The sequence below is a fragment of the Dryobates pubescens genome, chromosome 18, assembly GCF_014839835.1.
Source record: "Dryobates pubescens isolate bDryPub1 chromosome 18, bDryPub1.pri, whole genome shotgun sequence".
Classification (NCBI taxonomy): Eukaryota; Metazoa; Chordata; class Aves; order Piciformes; family Picidae; genus Dryobates; species Dryobates pubescens.
The window spans coordinates 18,396,090-18,414,574 of NC_071629.1; the positions used below are offsets into that span (position 1 = coordinate 18,396,090).

The 18,485-nt window shown below is 52.4% G+C and overlaps 2 protein-coding genes across 3 annotated transcripts; one reads left to right on the top strand and one right to left on the bottom strand.

Moving 5' to 3' along the window:
• The first annotated feature begins 292 nt into the window (after positions 1–292).
• On the top strand, positions 293–10,113 carry TNMD (tenomodulin). The gene is made up of 7 exons (XM_054169607.1): positions 293–495; positions 615–749; positions 4,628–4,768; positions 5,559–5,660; positions 7,857–8,010; positions 9,185–9,354; positions 9,649–10,113. Exons 1-7 carry the CDS (start codon positions 382–384, stop codon positions 9,856–9,858), a joined length of 1,026 nt encoding a protein of 341 aa, XP_054025582.1. The 5' UTR covers positions 293–381; the 3' UTR covers positions 9,859–10,113.
• A 2,450-nt stretch (positions 10,114–12,563) lies between these two features.
• On the bottom strand, positions 12,564–18,393 carry TSPAN6 (tetraspanin 6). 2 transcript variants are annotated; one of them, XM_009904287.2, is made up of 8 exons: positions 18,230–18,393; positions 17,927–18,115; positions 17,610–17,684; positions 16,948–17,046; positions 16,510–16,665; positions 15,747–15,830; positions 13,498–13,597; positions 12,564–13,290 (listed from the first exon to the last, which is right to left on the bottom strand). In XM_009904287.2, exons 1-7 carry the CDS (start codon positions 18,314–18,316, stop codon positions 13,529–13,531), a joined length of 759 nt encoding a protein of 252 aa, XP_009902589.2. In that variant the 5' UTR covers positions 18,317–18,393; the 3' UTR covers positions 12,564–13,290; positions 13,498–13,528. The 2 variants fall into 2 exon arrangements, with proteins under 2 accessions (XP_009902589.2, XP_054025686.1); XM_054169711.1 differs by lacking the exon at positions 17,610–17,684.
• Positions 18,394–18,485: the final 92 nt, after the last annotated feature.

Consider the following 18,485-nt stretch of genomic DNA (forward strand, 5'->3'; position numbering starts at 1 on the left):
TCCCTGCCATGCCATGTCTCCCACCACCACACTGGCAGCTCCCAGCTGCAGAAGCTCCCATGAACTCCTGAGCAGAGGCAAGCAGCCCCCCAGGAGCAGCATTGGAAGCACCTCCAGGAGAACCCAGGAGCCCTTGAGCCTCGAGCCGTCAGTGCACAGGCAGAATCAGAGGGCAGGAGCAAAGACGAAGAGCTGGGACCCTGGAGACGGTCGACGGACAGGGCGCAGCAGAACTGCAGGCGGGCTCGTCTCCAAAGGCATGAGAATCGCTTGCATCCTGCTAGCAACAAGCACTGCGGGAGCGCCCGGGGCCCGGCAGCCGTGGGGGAAAGCTGTCTGCCACCGTCACGGGGGCGGCGGTGGCCCAGCCTTCCCGGCCACATGTGCAGCCAAGAGCCTGTAACTCCACCTCGGAGTAGGCTCACATCCCCACACAAGGAGGAGACCATGGGAGGGACGGCACGGGAGAGCCCGGAGGACTGCCGCTTTCTGGACGTAAGTTCATGGTTTGCTGTGCCACCTTGTCAGCACGACCTCTGTCCGACGTGCGTGTGTGCTTGCCCCTCCTCGAGTCACCAGCAGCCCTCTGCCCAACACTGTTTGTCATTAATTAGGCAGAAGCATCCAAGACACGAAGGAAGACCTGCACCAGGTACCAGATCTGCGGGCTGCTCTTCGGTGTGCTGCTCCTTTCCCTTATTCTGATATTTTTCAGTGTCAAGTATCTCTGGAACTCAACACCCAGAAAAGTAAGTACAAACTCTGTCGTCCGGCATCTCTGAGCGTGGTTCCCCAGACAGAACTGTCCCCCCTCCAACTTACTGAGACTTTTAGCTACACCCCGAGACCCAGGAGACTTTGCAAACTGCATTTTCTTAGACCACAAGCATTCATGGGACTTTTAAAAAGCTTTGTATTATTCATAAGTAGCTTTTACTTTAGGTGAGCTGCTGCTGCTGGTTTGCTGTTGGGTTGGGTTTTTTTTTTTCTTCCTCTGTCACCACATTCTTTCCTTAGCTGACAATTACAGGGGATGGGAGCCACGCCACGAAGAGTTAAAGTTACTCTTCTTTCGCCAGCAGCAAATTTTATGACAAGTAAGAAAATATTTTCCATTTCGTTTCAATTATCTTGCCAGAAACTGGTGGAAAAGTCATTATGCCACCGCATAAAGAGGAGAGAAAGCCAGGACGCAGCGGTGATTGATTGTCACGGATTATATTTCTTACTTTAATGTGTCTGCAATGTGAGGGACGGTGAGGCAGATTAGCTTTGGAGGAGCTCCTGCTAACTGGATTGGGCTCGTTCCTTCCCAGCTCCCAGGCGGACGCCGCTGTAAGCGCAGAACGTGCTGGTGGTGGCTGCGTATCTCCCGTGTGTCTCTGCCCGCTGCTGCCCAGCATCTTGGCAGTTCTGCCCAAACACTTCTATTATTTAATTCCATATCCCAAGCAAATTACTTAACCTTAAAGCCATGAGCCTGCCTGGTGCTCCTCACCCTCCCCTTTAGGTTTTTATACACATCCAGGAGGTCCAACTTTGTACCTCAGCACCGATGGGTTTTGCCAACTCCCTGCCCCATGTTAGAGCCATGCCAACCTGGCCAGGCATCCCTCTTGCTGGGCAGAGGAAGCACCCTGCTTGCTGGAAACTTTGTCTTCTTATCAGCAAATAGAAATGAATAGCCCTCAAAATAAAAGAAAAGCCAATAAAAGCCATATGTGCCTCCAGGCTCCTATTGAGAAGGTTACAAAGTCTCTACTGTTCCTCGAAAAACAGAGTGTGAGCCAGCTATGGGGGAAAGAAAATGTTAACCCCTGAGGGAAGTTTTCTCCAAGCCAGCAGCACACAGCCATTGCTGCAGCCTCAGAGAGACTACTCAGGGCACCATCCCTCAGCATCGTCACCTGTGGGCACTAAAGAAGGATGGGGTTCAGTGGGGTCTCTGAAAGCCCTTCACAACACCTCATGGGTGGACAAGTGAAGTGTGAGGCTGCAGGAAAGCAGATGTTTCTGCAGTGGAGCTGCGCACTGATGATTGCAGCATCCAGCATTGCCATGTCCTCTGTGGCCATGGGGCAGGGGCTTCTCCAGCTGGCCCATGTGTCCTCCAGCAAAAAGAGGATGGGAAGGCTGAAAGCTCCTAACTGTCAAAAATTATAAACCAAGGGGAATGAAACTCTTTCAAGAGCAACAAACCCTTCAAGCTCCCTTCACACAACAGGAGAGTGGAAAAAAACCCCAACCTCTTTAAAGAACACTTGCTCCTCGAAGGGATGGCCTTGGACAGGACACTGCCCTCTGCACAGCAGCATCTGCCCCAGCTGGCACAACGGCGAGCAAAGGAGATGAGTCAGCTAATGAGGGGGCTTGGTGTGGCCTCGCAGGGGGACATATTTCAACAGCTCACAAGCAAGTGTCATTGTTAGCCCTATAAAGCATCTCACAGCTCTCTGAGCAGCACGGAGCCGACAAAGCCCAGATGGGTTGGCTGGCCACTGCACTGGAAAAAGTAATTCTTTGTAAATGGAGAGGCACTCAAAGGTAAGGTGCCACCCGGGATCCTACCCTTCTAGAAGTGATTTATGGCGCTGTGCGCATGTTGTCAGTCAAAACCAGCGGCCTTCCAGCCATTTTAGGCTTCAGACTGTTTTTACAGTACCATAAAATCCACTGACAGCTATATATCTTTATAAAAGACTCCTGCTGACTAACAGGAGATGCTCGTGGCTGCCAAGGTGCATGTTGCTCTCCTAACTTTTAAGCAGGGTTAAAGGTACTCGGCAGTCACAGCCTGCACAGCCTGCTCTGCACCCAGGCTTCCTCCAGAGGTTGCAAAATGAGGGAGAAACTTCTTTACTTTGAGGCTGTTGGAACCCTGGACCAGGCTGCCCAAAGAGATTGTGGAGTCTGCTTCTCTCTGCAGACATTCAAACCCTGCCTGGACACGTTCCTGTGCAACCTGATCTAGGTGAACCTGTATTCCCAGTGTAGTTTGACTAGATAATCTCCAGAGGTCACCATTCTGTGTTTCTATGATGCTAAAAATATTCCTAAGAGGCTTTGAATCCCCTCATGGGGAGGGGTCTACAAGAATGAGGGGACTGTGAAAGGAACTGTCTCTGTTTAGCTCATAACTGGAGTTAAACTATACCAGTGGCTTTGTCATCTGATGAACTCTCCCCAGCTGGGAAGGGTGATCAGGAAAAGGAGAGAGGACTGGTAGGCTGAAATGAGAACAGATTTGATGGAACAGGAAAACCAATGTTAATACTAATGTTAAGTAGATAAAGTTTTACTCAGTGCATGGCAGTTTTTGGGAGCAGAATGGTAAGTGAGCCCCTTCAGGAATGGGGGCAATCAGGAGAAAGAAGAGAAGCAGCAGGAGGAGGAGGAAGAGGAGTTGTAGGAGAAGGAAGAGGAGTAGCAGCAGAAGGAAAAGCAGTAGCATGAAGTTTATGGTTTGTGTTACACCTATAGCAAACCTGGGGCAGCTCCCCTTGAATTTGTCCCTCCCAGCTTAAGCTCCTGGTTGACTCCAAATTACTGATGGTCTGCAAACCATGGCTGGTCTAGGATTCTGTACCAACCAAACCAGGACAGGGGGTTAGGATGGGACTGCAGGCAAAGCAGGGGAACTGCTGCAGAGCCAGGATGATCAACCCTTCCTCAGATCCACAGCTGTGCCTGGGGATGAACAGGGCTTTCCCATCCCCACACCTCCATCATTCCCCACTGCCCTGTGGGCTTGAGGGGTTTTGTACAAGTGCTTTGCTCCTGTGTGACACCATTTGATTTGGGAAGTAAGGCTCCCCAAGGCTCACCAGCTCTCACTGCACCAGCAGAATAATTTTGTGCTTCAAATAGTTTCTGCCACTACTCATCCTGTAAGGGTCAGGCACCCAGAGACTGAGGGGCTGCTGGGCTGGCTGAGGACCACAAGCACCTGCCAGGAGGGCTGCTCCCCAGCTCCCCACAGGGATGAGTGCCACTAGGAAGCTGGCTGCTGCACCCAAAAGCTCTTCAGCAGCCCTTGTGCAGACCATTAATCTGCAGGCAATCCCTGATCTCCTCCAGGAGAGGAGGCTTTTACCTCTACCTTTCCAGGAAAAACAGAAAGTGCAGAGAAGGAGCAAGCGTGCTGGGGCAGGACATGATTGAGCAAGCAAGCCAAGGCCACAGTGACAGGGAAAGTGAGCTAGGGAGGCAAGAATGGAGCAAGAAAGGTGGGGACACAGTGATGGAGCGAGTAAGCCAGGAAGAAGGGAAAGTGAGGTCCTTTGGGCTCAGGACTTCAGTCCAGCCTGGGATATAAACAGACTTGTGCCACAGAATGTGTAGGCAAAGTTCCTAATGCAAGTGTAGGATGAGCATCTTCTCTTAAGCCTGATGCACATGTGCCCCCACAGCCTGGCCCCATCCCTTCTTCCCAGCCCTGGTGCCTAGGAGCTGCCTGCCTTTGTGCTATCCAGATGATTGTCCTGACTCTGACCCTGAGCTGGGACACAAGGGAGCAGCCAGCCCCATGGCAGAGTACCCAGCATCTGTGATCATGCACCCCTCATCAGCTGGTGTGCAAAATCAGGTGAAGTCTGAGCCAAACCCTGTGTGGTTTGGGCCTTCACAGGTTTATGACATGGAACACACATTCTTCAGCCACGGAGAGAAGAAGAAGATCATGATGGAAATTGACCCACTGGCCCAGACAGAGACCTTCAGGAGTGGGAATGGCAGTGAGGAAATCCTGGAGATCCATGACTTCAAAAACGTGAGTGCAGCAGGGTTTGTCCTGGGACCCTGCCTGCAGTCTTGCAGCAAGAGCAGAGGGATCCCTTGGGGCACTGAGGGCTTGCTGGAGCAAGTCCCAGAAAGATATGCTTCTGTGCCAGGGAGACAAATGCCCAGATGCAGACTCTCTGGGGATGGGCTCAAAGGAAAGGAGATGTGCATCTACATAAACTTCCACCGGTATTTAATAGTGGTGTGGTTCACTTCCAGTGAAATACATCTTAAAAGCAAGACCCAGTTATTGGATTTACCCTTGCAAAGGAATGCAATCATTATAAATCTATCTGAGCCCAGTACATTTGTCTGTCTGGAGAGCATTAAAACCTCATGACAATGTTGTAGGCTCTCTCTGAAACCTAATTAAAATTTGTAGGGAAATACCCTGTGCAGTGACATATGGCAAAATTTTCAGCTAATAGCCTAGCAGGAACTGGGGGCTGAATGTTCATATAACCATAACGGTCAGATGCTATTCTGCATACTGTTATTTATGATAACTGGAGCTTGTGATAGTTGTTAGGAGAAGGGGAGCAAAGTAAAATTTTATGACTACTCTGCCTTCAAATATTTGTAAAAAGCCCAATTCTCCCAAACCATAAAATGCAATATCCCTGAGGAGAACCTGTTAGTACATCTTAGCACTGCGGCTGAACACAGTTTGCACAAACACATCCACAGGAAAAATATGACTCAGCCCTGCTTACGAGGGGGTTATTTGCCCTCCTGCTTTGCTCTGATTGTTTTTTGTGGTGTCTCTTCTGATGCTGTAGGGGATAACTGGCATCTTCTTTGTGGGACTTCAAAAATGTTTCATCAAAACGCAGACTAAAGTCTTACCTGAGACAACAGAGGCCAAGATCCCCGAGCTTGAGGTAGGTGAATAAAATTGGATATCCCTCTGCCCCAAGTAAAACTCACTCCTCTCCCTGGGCTACCCTCCCAACCACCTTCCTATATGCTCTGTCCTTCCCATATGCTCTGTCCTTCCCAGAGATGCTGCAATATAGAAATCATAATATCATAGAACTGTTTCTGTCGGAAAAGACTCTAAGATGATTGAGTCCAAATGTTGACCCAACACCACCATGCCCACTAAACCATGTCCCAAAGTCCCACGTCTACACACTTCTTGAACACCTCCAGGAATGGGGATTCTACCACCTCCCTGGGCAGCCTGTTCCAGTGCCTGACCACTCTTTCAGTAAAGAAATTTTTCCTACTCTCCAACTTAAACCTCCCCTGGCACAATTCCAGGCCATTTCCTCTCATTCTAGGGAGAGCAGACTGACCCCCACCTCACTACAACTCCTTTTATGCAGCTGGAGAGAGCAATGGGGTCATCCCTCAGCCTCCCCTTCTCTCAGCCTCCTCTTCTCAACAAATAATGAGTTGTGATCGCTTCATAAAATGATCTTATTTCAGAGGATTGTTTCCAAAAACAAATGGAAAGAGACGGGATTAGACAGCCCACAGACAAAAACCTCTCAGCACAATATGGGAGATCAAGAACAATAATCCTGTTGTAGTCAAAAGGTCGTAAGGCAGCTCAGGATTAGCAGGCACAAAAAAGTCAATCAAACTGTTTTCTCCAAGAACTGAGCCTCATGTTCTCGAGCAGAATGAGGCAGAAATAATGAATTTAAAAGATCAGCTGTGCTTAAGAAATGCGATTTGAGAAAGTGCTTGGTGAGGTGAGAAGCACCAGGCTAGAGCCACCTCCGTGACCTGCCTGGACCTTCCTCCCATCAATGTTCCTGATTGCTTCTTACACTCATTTAACTTCTGCCCACCACATCCTGCTGCAAGGACTCTCACATTTTGCATGCCGTGCAGAAAAAGAGTTTGAACCCACATTTCACCCGCTCTCTGAAACAGTAACCTGGGTGATGGCTCAGCCCCTTAAAAGCAGCTGTCCTCTGTCCCCTATCCCCATCCCTAAGCCCCCAGTGCTGGCACAGCCCCGCAGCAGACTGCTCCTGCTTCCCTGTATGCAAGACAAAGAGTGTAAGCAGACAGAGTCCCCTCCAAGGAAGCCATTGCAGATAGAATGTCAGCAGGACACATGTTTGAAATGAAGCGTGGGCAGAAACATTTCCCTGAATCATGACCCAAATTCCCAGACACCGATTCTTTGATTACTCCCTAAGAAGCTAATAGATCTTTTTGGCTACTGTCGTAAAAGGGATATGACTTCCCAGGCTTTAGTAGAACATTGCCCCAGGTAGAGAGCTGGAATGTAAAACCCAGTGAGATAAATGTAGATTTAAGCTCTAGTCATCTCTTCCCAGAGCCTGCACGCTGCCAGGTCCTTCAGGCAGCACCTCCCCTACCCCACAAAAACACCTCAGACTGGTTCAGGTTTCGTTGGCTCTTTCCTAAGACTTCCCAGAGCCATAAGAAAAACGCTCTAAAAGAGAAATGCAACTCCAGACACCTTCTGGAGAGAAGGATACCATTTGCCAGCTCACTCTATGGGCTACCACCACCAACATAGACAATGTTGCCTTGGCAGATAGCTCAGCGCAGACCCATCCAATAATCTTTATATATCTCCCACCCTAAGGCCTGCCAAAACACCCCATGGACTAATGCAACAGCAGAGACATGTGGTATAAATTACAGAATATGGCCGTGCAAAGAATTTCTGTGAGGAATAAATTAAAGTGTTCCATCACAAAATCAGTAGCAGAAGGAGAGAGAATTTGTGTAGTAAGAGCTTAACAGAGAGGAGATGTTTTAATCTTGGGTTTTAAATGAGCTGGGGCACTCCAGAAGGCTCTTCCAGATGGTGGGGACTGCACAGGAGAAGGTTCTCAAAGCATGATGAATAGAGGGAGGAGTGAGTGGGGAGGTGTTGACTGAAAGCAGACAGGAAAGGCAAGGCCCGCATGAAGACCGATGAGGTATTGCATGTGCTCCCTATGAGCACCATGAGCCAAGGCAGATGAAGTCCAGCTGCTACCTGGGAGGGGAGAGATGACTCTGGGTAAGCCAAAGGGAGGAGAAGCAGCCAGTGGTGGGGTGAGGGTGTCTCACCACGCCGAGGTGAAATCTCACTCTTCTTCCAGGGAGAAGAAATCACAACCACTTACTTTGAGCAGTCTGTGGTCTGGGTGCCTGGGGAAAAGCCCATTCAGAACAAGGAGTTCCTGAAGAGCTCCAAAATTTTTGACATCTGCAGAAACATGACCATCTACTGGATCCATCCAACACCAATAGCAGGTAGGAGAAACCATCTCTTCCCCAAAGTGCTTGTGAGGCCCCTCAGCAGGAGCAGCCCTGCCACACATTTGTGTCCCTTCTGCACCCTGCTTTACCGTGGTGGGAAACTGGTTCCACAGCCCCTTTGTATATACCAGAAAAGAACACAATGTTGGCTACGACTGTGAGAGCACATGGTCAACGTAATAGCAAGGGCTGAAGTTCCTCCCTGTGAAGTGCTTGTCTCTGCCAGGCCCACACCACCCTGCACTTCACAGAGCAGCCACCCTCCTCATAACAAGGGGGGAGAGAAGGGCGAGAATCCAAACCCAAACCTTTGTACCTGCAAAGAAGTCAGCACTGCTGGAAACTGGGACGCCTAAATTCTCATCACTGCATGAAGATCAGAGCCTGAGCAGACATCTGCATCTAAATCACACGGCGGGGTTGCCACCTCCAGCTGCTCACTACACAGCCCTCGCAGAGGTTGTGGCCTCTCAGATCCGCCAGCGTAATTACCTGCTGTCTCTAACCCACTTCTGTCCAACGAGCAGCTTTAAAAACCCTTGCCAAGAAAACTCTTTGCTCTGCAACCACCCAGGTGCATCCTGTCCCCCACAGGTACCACGCAGCTCACAGCTATTGATGGTTCTGAGAGCAAGTGGACACCAAAGATCCCCAGCACAGTGGGAGGCTCCTGTCCCCTTTTTGCTTCCTCAGCCCCACTGTTAGGTCTTACCCCCCCCCGCTCCCATTAGCAGCTGAGCTTCAGCAAAGGAAAAGGTCATCATTACGGTGGGTGTCCCCTAAGCCATGAGTGCTGTAGCTGGGTCTAATCTGCCTCAAATCATCTCACTTTGCTGGGGCTCTACAAATTTTCCCCCAGCAGCAGACATGTTTCCACCCACTCCCAGACCCATGCAGGGGATGCCAACACCACTCATGGGCACCCAAGACCCCTGAGCACAGGGAGGGGATGGGCTGTGTCTTCTCTACCCTCTACTCCCACTACATCATCTCCTACAGCCTATCTCCCAAGCTTGGTAAGAGCAGGAGGCAATGGAGTACAACTGGTTTGCTGAGGGGCTTTTCTTGTACCTTGGCACCAAATTTGGGTAGAGACATTACTATCTGCTGATGCATTCATCCCCCTGCTCCCTGGTTGTTGACAGCAACATTTGGGCTTCTTCTGTAGCTCCTGAGCTGGCCAGCCCTGAAGGAGCAGAAGAAGACCTTGAGCTGCTCATAGGCAACCAGAGCTGGTTGGATGGCCAGAGTGAACATGAGATGGAGAAGGATACACAGCCAGGGCCCAAGCGTCAAGCACGGCAGCTCACTGAGGAGGACCTGCCTGTCAATGACTATGTAAGTGTGGCGAACCCTGGGGTGTCCTGGCTGCAGTCTCTGAGTGTCCTGGCAGTGCTTCTGGGGTGTCCTGATTATGCTCCTATGTCCTACGCTCCTGGGGAACATTAGTCATGTTCCTAAGGTGCTCTACTTATGCTTCCCTAAGGTGCTCTTTTTACACTTTTCCTCCTGGGGTGTCCTGTCATGCTTCTGTGGTGCCTCCTCCATGCTCCCGGGTTGTCTTAGCCATGTTCTTGGGGTGCCTCAGCCACTCATCCCCCTTGCTGTGCTGACGATGCTTCTTCCCACCAGTCAGAGAACGGGCTGGAGTTCCACCCCTTGTGGGATGAGCGAGGCTACTGCTGTGCCCAGTGCCGCCGCGCCAACCGCTACTGCCGGCGGGTCTGCGAGCCCCTCCTTGGCTACTACCCCTACCCCTACTGCTACCAGGGCGGGAGGGTCATCTGCCGGATCATCATGCCCTGCAACTGGTGGATAGCGCGAATGCTGGGCAGGGTGTAGCCCCCACCGCACCCAGCGCTCGGGTGCCGCCCCGTGCCTGCCTGCCACGCCGGCACCCATCGGGATGCGTCCCGAGGGAGCCGCTGCGCTGCCTGCTTGACCGTGAGCGCGCAGGCCCGCGGAGCCCAGCGCCTTGGCTGAGCATCCGCGGCCCGCCGCATCCTACGCAGCTCCCGCGGGGCTGGGGGAGGCCCTGCTCAAGTGCATCGCCGCCACGCTGAGCAGAGAGAGCAAACAATAAACGTCTTGTCTGAACGATTGCAAAGAAAATGGAAAGTCGTTTAGTCTCAGTCTGTGATGCTTAATGGGTCTGAGAAGTGATCTAATTGCTTGGCTGCCTCGTCACCAGCATCCATAACTCAGGTGCTGAGACTGCCGGTGCTTGCCTCGCTGGGAACGTGCAGAGGTCCCTAATTTGATCCCTGATGCCACTGGTAGTTGTTCAGCACGTCCCAGCTCTCTGCTCCACCGTGCTCTAATGTGTTCAGTAGTTATTAGTGACAGCTCAGGGGTGCCCCCAGTCCCCTCAGGAGTGATGTGCAGCATGGCAGCGTGCAGGCAAGGCAGAGGCAGGAGCAAGCACTAAAAGCCCCTGGAAAACTGAGTGGTCAAAGCTGGAGGAAATGGAGGTGCTAAGGACCCCAAGCGCTATCAGTTGTCCCTAGTCCTAGGACCAACAAATGGGAAAAGGCAGGAGAAAAATAGTTAAGTCCCTGACATTGCAGCCACCCTGAGCAGGACACTGCCTGCAGCACTGGTGAGGGCTACTGGCCAAAATCCCTGAGCAACCCCCACACATCTTTCCCCTGATCATGGCCCCAGTGCTCACACAGAGCCCAAGGTCCAGCTTTCATCTCAAGGAGCTGACTGCTGTCACGAAGCTGTGAAACCCCATGGATGTCACTGGGCAAAACCCTCTCGGTGCCACCAAAGGAGCACACACTGCCACAGCTGGTGCTTTCTAAGGAAAAGCCTGGATGGATAAGCCTGCCTGGCTGTATGTACAGAGGAGGGAGCAAAGGTTGAGCTCTGCTCACTGCCAGTGTGGTGAGTGCCAGCCATAGCGTCATCACCCACAGGGATGTGGGCATGTTCTAAGGGCAGTTCCCTCCATCCCTGCTCACAGCTACACTGACAATGTGGTTAAAACACGGAGTATGGTGTAACAGAATTCCCTGCACAGTATCCCACAAGACAGCAACCAGCCCTGGTGACACCAAGTGTTTCTGTCAAGTCCCTCAAGACGTTTATTCCTTGAAGAGAGGAGGTCTGGATGTGGTGGGGATGTGTGAAACACACCCACAGTTGCTACAGGAAACTGGAGCCCTGGGGCCAGCCAGCAGTGCTCATGTCCTGGCTCAGAGGGTCCAGCTGGTCGACAAAGTGCATTCAATGATTTTACCAGATCAGCAGTGTCCCAAGCCTGCCTGGCATTTCCCCCAGCACATGCCTGTACTTCCAGGATATCACTGATGTCTCTTCAAGTTAAAGCAAGATGCCTATGTAAGCACTATTTAAGTTGGTAAGACCTACACCGTCTGATGGTCACAGCACTGGCTGTGGGGACAAGCAGGCTGGACAAGCCAGGTCAGCACAGACCATGGTGGCTTTCCTGCAGCAGCTCACAATCCTCTGGGTAGCCTGTGTCAGTCTGCTTGGGCATCCCCGTGGCCATCTGCCCTAGGAGGGAAGCCGTCTGCCGAGGTAGGGGCACAGACAGTGCAGGGTCACTTCCCTCTGTGCAGGCTTTCTGGTGAGGATGGGTTTCTACAGACCTGGCCCTGCTCCTCACATGTTCCTGATCTGTCTCCATCCATCAACTGCCGTTGGCTGATCTTTCCAGCCCAGTTTCTGCGCTCTGATGCACTCTGCCTCACCGTCCCAGTGCACTGCCAAGTCTGATTTATGCACACAGGTTAAACACAACATAAGGATTTTGAGCGCTCCCCTTCGGGTTCGTCTGTCAGCAGCAAGGCTGCCCTGGACTGGGCGATTTTCTGCACATGGGACAGTTTGCTGGGGCAGCTCACCCAGCACTGAAGCAGTGTTTGCCAGAAGGCTGATGCTGACAACGGGCCATCACTCCTACTAGTGACTTAACAACGCCTTTCACCCCTGGCTCCTCCCCAAGAGCAGGCTAGGCAGCCCTGGCAGCTGGCCAGGTGCTCCAAGCCACAACACTTGGGAGTTCAGTGCTTGAGCCCCCAAAATCCCCCAAGATCAGCAGGAGGGGAGCTTAGCCACACCACTGCAGCATGATACTCAATTAAGGCAAAGGCTTGCTGACAAAACAGTACAGAGTACCAAATGAACACCAAAGCTTAAATCCAAGTTTTTTGCACCAGGAGAAGCTGGAGACACAGGCAGCTCCAGCTGCCCTGCCCTTTGCTTGCAGCAAGCAGTCGGCTGTCCAGGGATACACAGAGCTAAACTCATTCACACAGCTCCTGGGCTGGGCTGCACCAGGCCTTCTACTTCATCCCTGTTACACAACCACTGTTACAAAGAAAATTCAATTACAACAGTTATTTGTCAGCACAAGTGCACCAGTGAGCATCAGAGAAACACATGCTGCAATGGTCCAGAGGTCAAAGGCTGGCCTGGGGCAAGCAGATTATCTCCCAGAAAGGGCTTGCTCCTTGCAGCAATTCAAGCAGAGGAATTTCCAGGAGATAAAAAAAAGGGTGGTTTCATAGAGTAAAATATCTTAATATTTATTGTGTTTCAGGACAAGAGTTCTACTCAATACACAAAGTGAGTTAAAGCAGCATATAATACTGACAATCAAGTCACAGCTGACTCGGTGCAAGGACACCTACCAAGGTAAAGGCACCAGGAGCTATATCACCAAACCTCGCTACAGCTTACAAAGAATCACTACAGCCTGTACTTAGAAAAGTACAACTATTTTAAAAAAGTGTATAAAACCCAGGGCAAGGATGAGAGAGAGCTTGGCAACAAGCCGAGACCTGGCTGAGCCCGAGGGCTTCAGGCAGGCAGGGCTGTGTTCTACCATGGCAACAGCGCCATCCCAAGAGCAGCCACCTTCGGAGGGTGAGGAGCTGCTGGAGATAAGGGGAAGCATCACTTTCCCAATGAAGGCACCTAAAATGAGGACTGGGAGTCCCGCCAGGCTGCCAGCAGAGCTGGCTCAGGGCGGCACTGGAGTGTGTCGCCCAGGCAAGAGCCGGGGGCTGCGGCGCTCGCAGGAGCACGCTTGCTGTAACCACCGCAGATACACTAATTATCCCACGCGGTGGCACAGCAGAGTAGTGTTAGGACAAGTCCCTGAGCGCACCACGACAGCTGCTGCACTCGCTTCTAGGAGCTAGTTGAGAAGAAGATCAGTCAGTTCAAAGCAAGACTTCATGAAGCGGCATCGAGAGGAGAACTGGAGGTGGTGGCACCCTCCCCAGCTGCAGAGAGCATACCCTAAAATGCACAAGACAAAGCATTAACACAAAGCTTGACTTACACACTGTTTAGAATGAGGTAGAAACACTGTCTGCCAGGGGCCCTTTGTCCCTACACCCCCCACACACGGTTACCCATTGTCATGCCTAAGGTCCTTGGGGGCCACCAGGCAGCAGCCAGGGATGCAGAGGCACCCCACCGAGCTTATATCACTTGCAGACATACCTGGCCAATGCCACAGCATGCTGAGGGCCAGCTACACCATCTCATACTGATTGTTGGTGATGTGCTGGGACAGGCAGCAAGCAAGAATGATGCCAATCAACTGAAAAAGGAAAAAAAAAAACCACACATCAGAAGCAGCCAAAACTAAGAAGAGGCAAAAACTCCACACATCAGAGGCAGCCAAAACCAGGACACAGTAGCTTAGGGGACACACTTGATAAAAGGCTCCAGAGCAGCAGTTTAATAAAATCCAGGGATGGACAGTGGGATTTACAAACCATAACACAGGCTGCTTTGCCCTGCTTCAGACTAACTGTGAGAGGCTGAAGCAGAAGAACCTAGGCAGGTACCAGCCAAAGAAGCTCCTCACAGGCTCCATGTCCCATCCCATTACATTCTGCCTCATGAAGCATCTACTGGTTTATGGTAATTTTGGAAATTACACAGGTATCAGGAGTGTCACAGCCAATTACACAGCCACCAGAGAAGAGCAGCCACCTCTCCCTGTTACAAGGACAGCAGTGAAGGAAGGTTGCTGTTTTCACATCTGAAGAACACGCTGCTGTTATCACAAAGTGGCCTCCCGGTCCCTATGCAGACATTTAGGGCCAGATCCTGCAGAAGTTTGACCTACACCAGCAAAGTTAGAGGAACATTTGCATGATGGGTCCCTGATGATGCATGGACACAGCATGGCTTGCTGAAAAAGCGATAAAAGCCAGGAACTGGTTACAACTCCCAAGCCTGGCACCAGCCAAGACAGCTTTGCAGCTGGGAACGTGCAGCTCACCGCTTGTGTTGGTCACATCTCAGTGACCCCACAGCAAGCACAGCCCAAGTGAGGAGGAGAGAGGGGCAAGCAGCTGAGCACAGCGGAGCAGATCCAGCTCCAGGGCTCTCCCACCCGCAAGCAAAAGCACTTGGCAGCACAAGCTGCAGTGAGGGGCTGTTGGCTCCTGTCTCTCCCCCAGTCTAGCATATCCGTTTTGGGAAACACACGGCAACACGCTCGGTACAGGAGAAATATCTTGGCAGGCTTCCTCCTCCCCAAGCTGTGTGGTCAGCCCAAGGGGCTGGGGGACAGCACTTCAAAGCCCACAAAACAGCTTCTGTGTGCTGGTCAAGGGGAGGATGAACATAACTACATTTCGGTATCTGAAGAGGAAGGACTGTTTAAAAGGGCTTATAGCAACAGAATGAGAGGCAATAGTTTTAAACTGGAGCAGGGTAGATTTAGGTTGGACATAAGGGGGAAGTTCTTCACAATGACAGTGGTAAAATACTGGAACAGGTTGCCCAGGAATGTGGTTGAGGCCCTGTCCCTGGAGACATTCAAGATCAGACTCGATTGTGGCCCTGGGCAGCATGATCTAGTTGGAGATACGCATGCTTGCTACAGCGAGGTTGGACAAGATGACCTTTCAGGGTCGCTTTCAACTCAAGGCAAATCTGTGATTCAAGCCCCTCCAAAGTCAAGGCCAGCTGAGCTCACTCTGCCGCTGCCTAGCACCAAGAGCCCCAAAAGCTTCTCTATAGCAGCGACAGAAGGGCGATCTGCACATCCTGCAGCTCCCACTGTGGCACTGGAAAGCCCTCTGCACCTTGTGAAGCCCCAGCACAGTGTCAGCATGGCAGCACTGGGGGCAGGGGCCTCTTGTTTCCTGGCGGGATGAAGCCTGCCGGAGCAGGGGCCAGCATGAATGCCTCTGCTGCTGCAGGAAGCATCCCACAGGACCAAGTACAGGAGAGACTGGGGAGCGGAAAGGAGGGGATGCAATTGCATGGCAAGGCAGCATGTAGGGTGTGAGCCACCAGCACAAGCAGTGCCTCACAGGCGTTCACAGGGACCTGGCCACGCAGAAGTGCTGCCAAAATGCCTTCCTGATCAAAAGGGAGGTCAGTAAGTAGGAAGAGGAAGGGTAGGATTTGATCCCTGCCAATGCCAAATGCAGGGAATTCACCCAGCAGAACACAGGCTGTGTTTGGGTTTTCTTAAAGTCGTTTGTTTGAGACAGGAACTCTTCTCAAATAACCTGGGCTCACAAAAAGAGCTGGTCCTTCAGTCTTGGGGTTAAAAGACTAGAAACTGCACAGAGGTGAGATTCAACTCAAGGGAAATCTGTAGAATGGCTGCTCCCTCCTGGCTGAAACAGGCTGTGCCTTTTGTACACATGCCAGACTTAGCACGGAAATTAAATCCCTCTGGAACCATGCTAGCTCCACTCTGCACTCTGCCCAGGGCACATTACCTGGAAGCAAGCGATGCTAAAGGACATTCCAGCCACAACGCTCATTTTTGATTCCATTGTTGATGTCACCAAGAAAAAACAACCCTGCAGAGGTAAAGTAAACACATGGGTCCTGTGCTTTTCACCCCCTAGAAGTACAACCCAGCACCTCCCCAGAGCATAGGCTGCTCCAGTGGCAGAATGCTCTGGTGTGGGCAGCCAAGGGCTTCTGGCTGCCACCCTTCTGCCTGACCTTGGCACAGTGATTTCCCTATCAGCGCTGCAGCAAGCAGCCTCCCAGCCCAGCCATCTTATCAGGGGAGTGCTGCCCTTGGGCTGTTCCCAACAGGAGTTGGATTGAGCAAGGTGATTCATCAGAGGAACGCCCCTTGCATCACCTGGCTGTCCCTGCTGGATGAGATCACCCACGCACTCCACCGGGTCAGGACTTTGAACTGCCACTGGGTGACATCAGCACTTCCAAAACGAATTTTACTGGGAAATTACCTCCTTAATGACCAATTCTCCAAAACACACAGCCTCCAGTGCAAATGCTTGGGTCTGGCTGCCCCCTGACCTCCAAGGAAGGAGGGGACCTCAGGTTTGAGGGAGGGCTCATTTCTCCCTAACTCTGCCCTGCCTCCACCCCAAGGGAGTCCCTGGGTCACAGGGCATCTGCACCAAGAAAGCATCTCTCCTTTTGAACATTCCAGGGAAAATCAAGCCTAGCTCTATCCTCCCCACACCCAGGACTGGCCAGCGATTTTCTCTAAGCTTAACTCACATCCACAAACACTTTCAGCTTGGCTTTGCTTGGATCTTTTAGATCCTCCTCCGAGCAGTCATCCTGGCTCTTGCAGCAGCTCTGGGGGATGCCCTTCTGGGTGAAGTACTCAGTCCTCTCCCAGTCCGAGTAGTTCTGTACCCCACAGCAGTGCAGCTGGAGAGGGAAGAACATTTGCAGAGCACGGTCACAGCAAGATACTCACCCTCTACTCCCAGTATCACTCCCATGACACCCCTACCCTCATCTCTCCAGGAACTAGCCCCATCTCACCCAGTATCTCCTGCCAAACTCAGGCCCATGGCGCAAAAGGACCCCCAACACCACAGCTGGGCTACCAATACAATCACTGTGATGCCAGCACCATAGGGGGTCCCAAGGGATGCCCTGGGGTGAAGGAAGCATACCCACCCAACGCCATGAGACACCAGCACTCACAGTTCTCTGGATGGTGTCAACAGCCTCACTGTGCCGGTCTGCAGTCACATTGTAGTCCCTCAAGGCCAGGTTGAGGTTACTCTCAAAGTTTGTCTTGATCTGCAAGAAAGTGGTCTCTGTGGCAGTGCAATACCCTCCTTTGCTTCAGGACCCACAGCCCTACATTAGTCACCTCTTAGCAATGGCAGCAATGACTCCAGCCATGGCCAGCAGACGCTTGCCCAGCCACGCAGGCAGCTAAAGGCTCTATAAGAGGGCATGCTGGGAAGCGGTGCGGTGGCCTGGATGCTGCACGTAATAACAAGGACCTGTGCAGTGCCAATTCCCCCCAAGCAAACTGCTCCTCAGAGGAGCTTTAATTACAGGAATTATAAAGCCAGAAAGTACAGTCCAGGACTACTTCACCTGTCCTGGTGGAGGGCAGTATGCCATGTCAGGAGGACCTTGCACCTAGCTTCATCCTTATGGGGACCATATGGGTCCTTATGGGGATCAAGCTGCTTATTGGGCTGGTTTAACCCCATTTTAGCTAAACTAAACACCACTCCCAGCAACACCTCTGTCTGTCCAGCAGCATCTGCAGCTGTACTTGGGTTAAAACTTGCTCCAGCATCAAACTTGTTTCACAGCATTGGGAGACAGCAGTGGCTGCCCAGACTCACCTCATGCCTGAAGACGAACCCCACGACAGCAGCCACCAGGACGATGAGGAAGATGAGGGACAGGAGCATGGCGTACTGTGGGCAAAAAGGGTGGGATGGGACAGGGTGGATAGGATGGGGTATGATGAGGTGAGATGGGGCTGGGATGGGATGGGGAAGGATGGGATGGAGTTGGGGTGGGATAGGGAAGGATGGGACATGCTAGGATGGGTCAGAACAGGTCAGGATAGGTTGGTAAGGGTTAGAATGGGGAAGGACAGGTTGGGATGGGTCAGGAGAGCAGTGGACCCCATGCCACCCTGTCCGGGGCCACCCACCAGCTTGAGCATCCAGGTGCTGCCGCGGCAGGTGGCGAAGCAGCCAAAGGTGCTCAGGAGAATGATGACGGTGCCAGCACCCACCAGGACGAAGGGGACATTGGTGGCCTTCTCGTCCAGTAGAGAAAAGTAGACGGCCAGGCTCACCTTGCCCCACACGCCCACGGCCAGGAGCACGATACCCGACACCTGCAGAGAGGGGAAAGCCACCATAGTTCGCTACTGTACATAGCGACAGGGCAGCACGGTCGCGACATGTCGCGGAGGTAGGGCGGGTTGGGGCGGCAGCGGCCCGGAGCTCACCCAGAAGACGAAGGTGTAGGTGAGCAGGACGCTCTTGAGGCAGGTGATGACCGGCTTGGTCTGCAGCCGCCGCGACGGGGACGCCATGGCCGACACGGGCCGTCTGCTCTCGGTACCGGCCCCGCCGTGCCGCGCCGAGCACCGCCCCGCGTCCCGCCGGGCAGGCCCCGCCCCGCCGGAGGCGCCCGAGCGGCGGCGGAGCTTGCCGAGAGTTTACGGAAATACCCGAGCAGGTCCGAAGCCGCTGTGCTCCAGG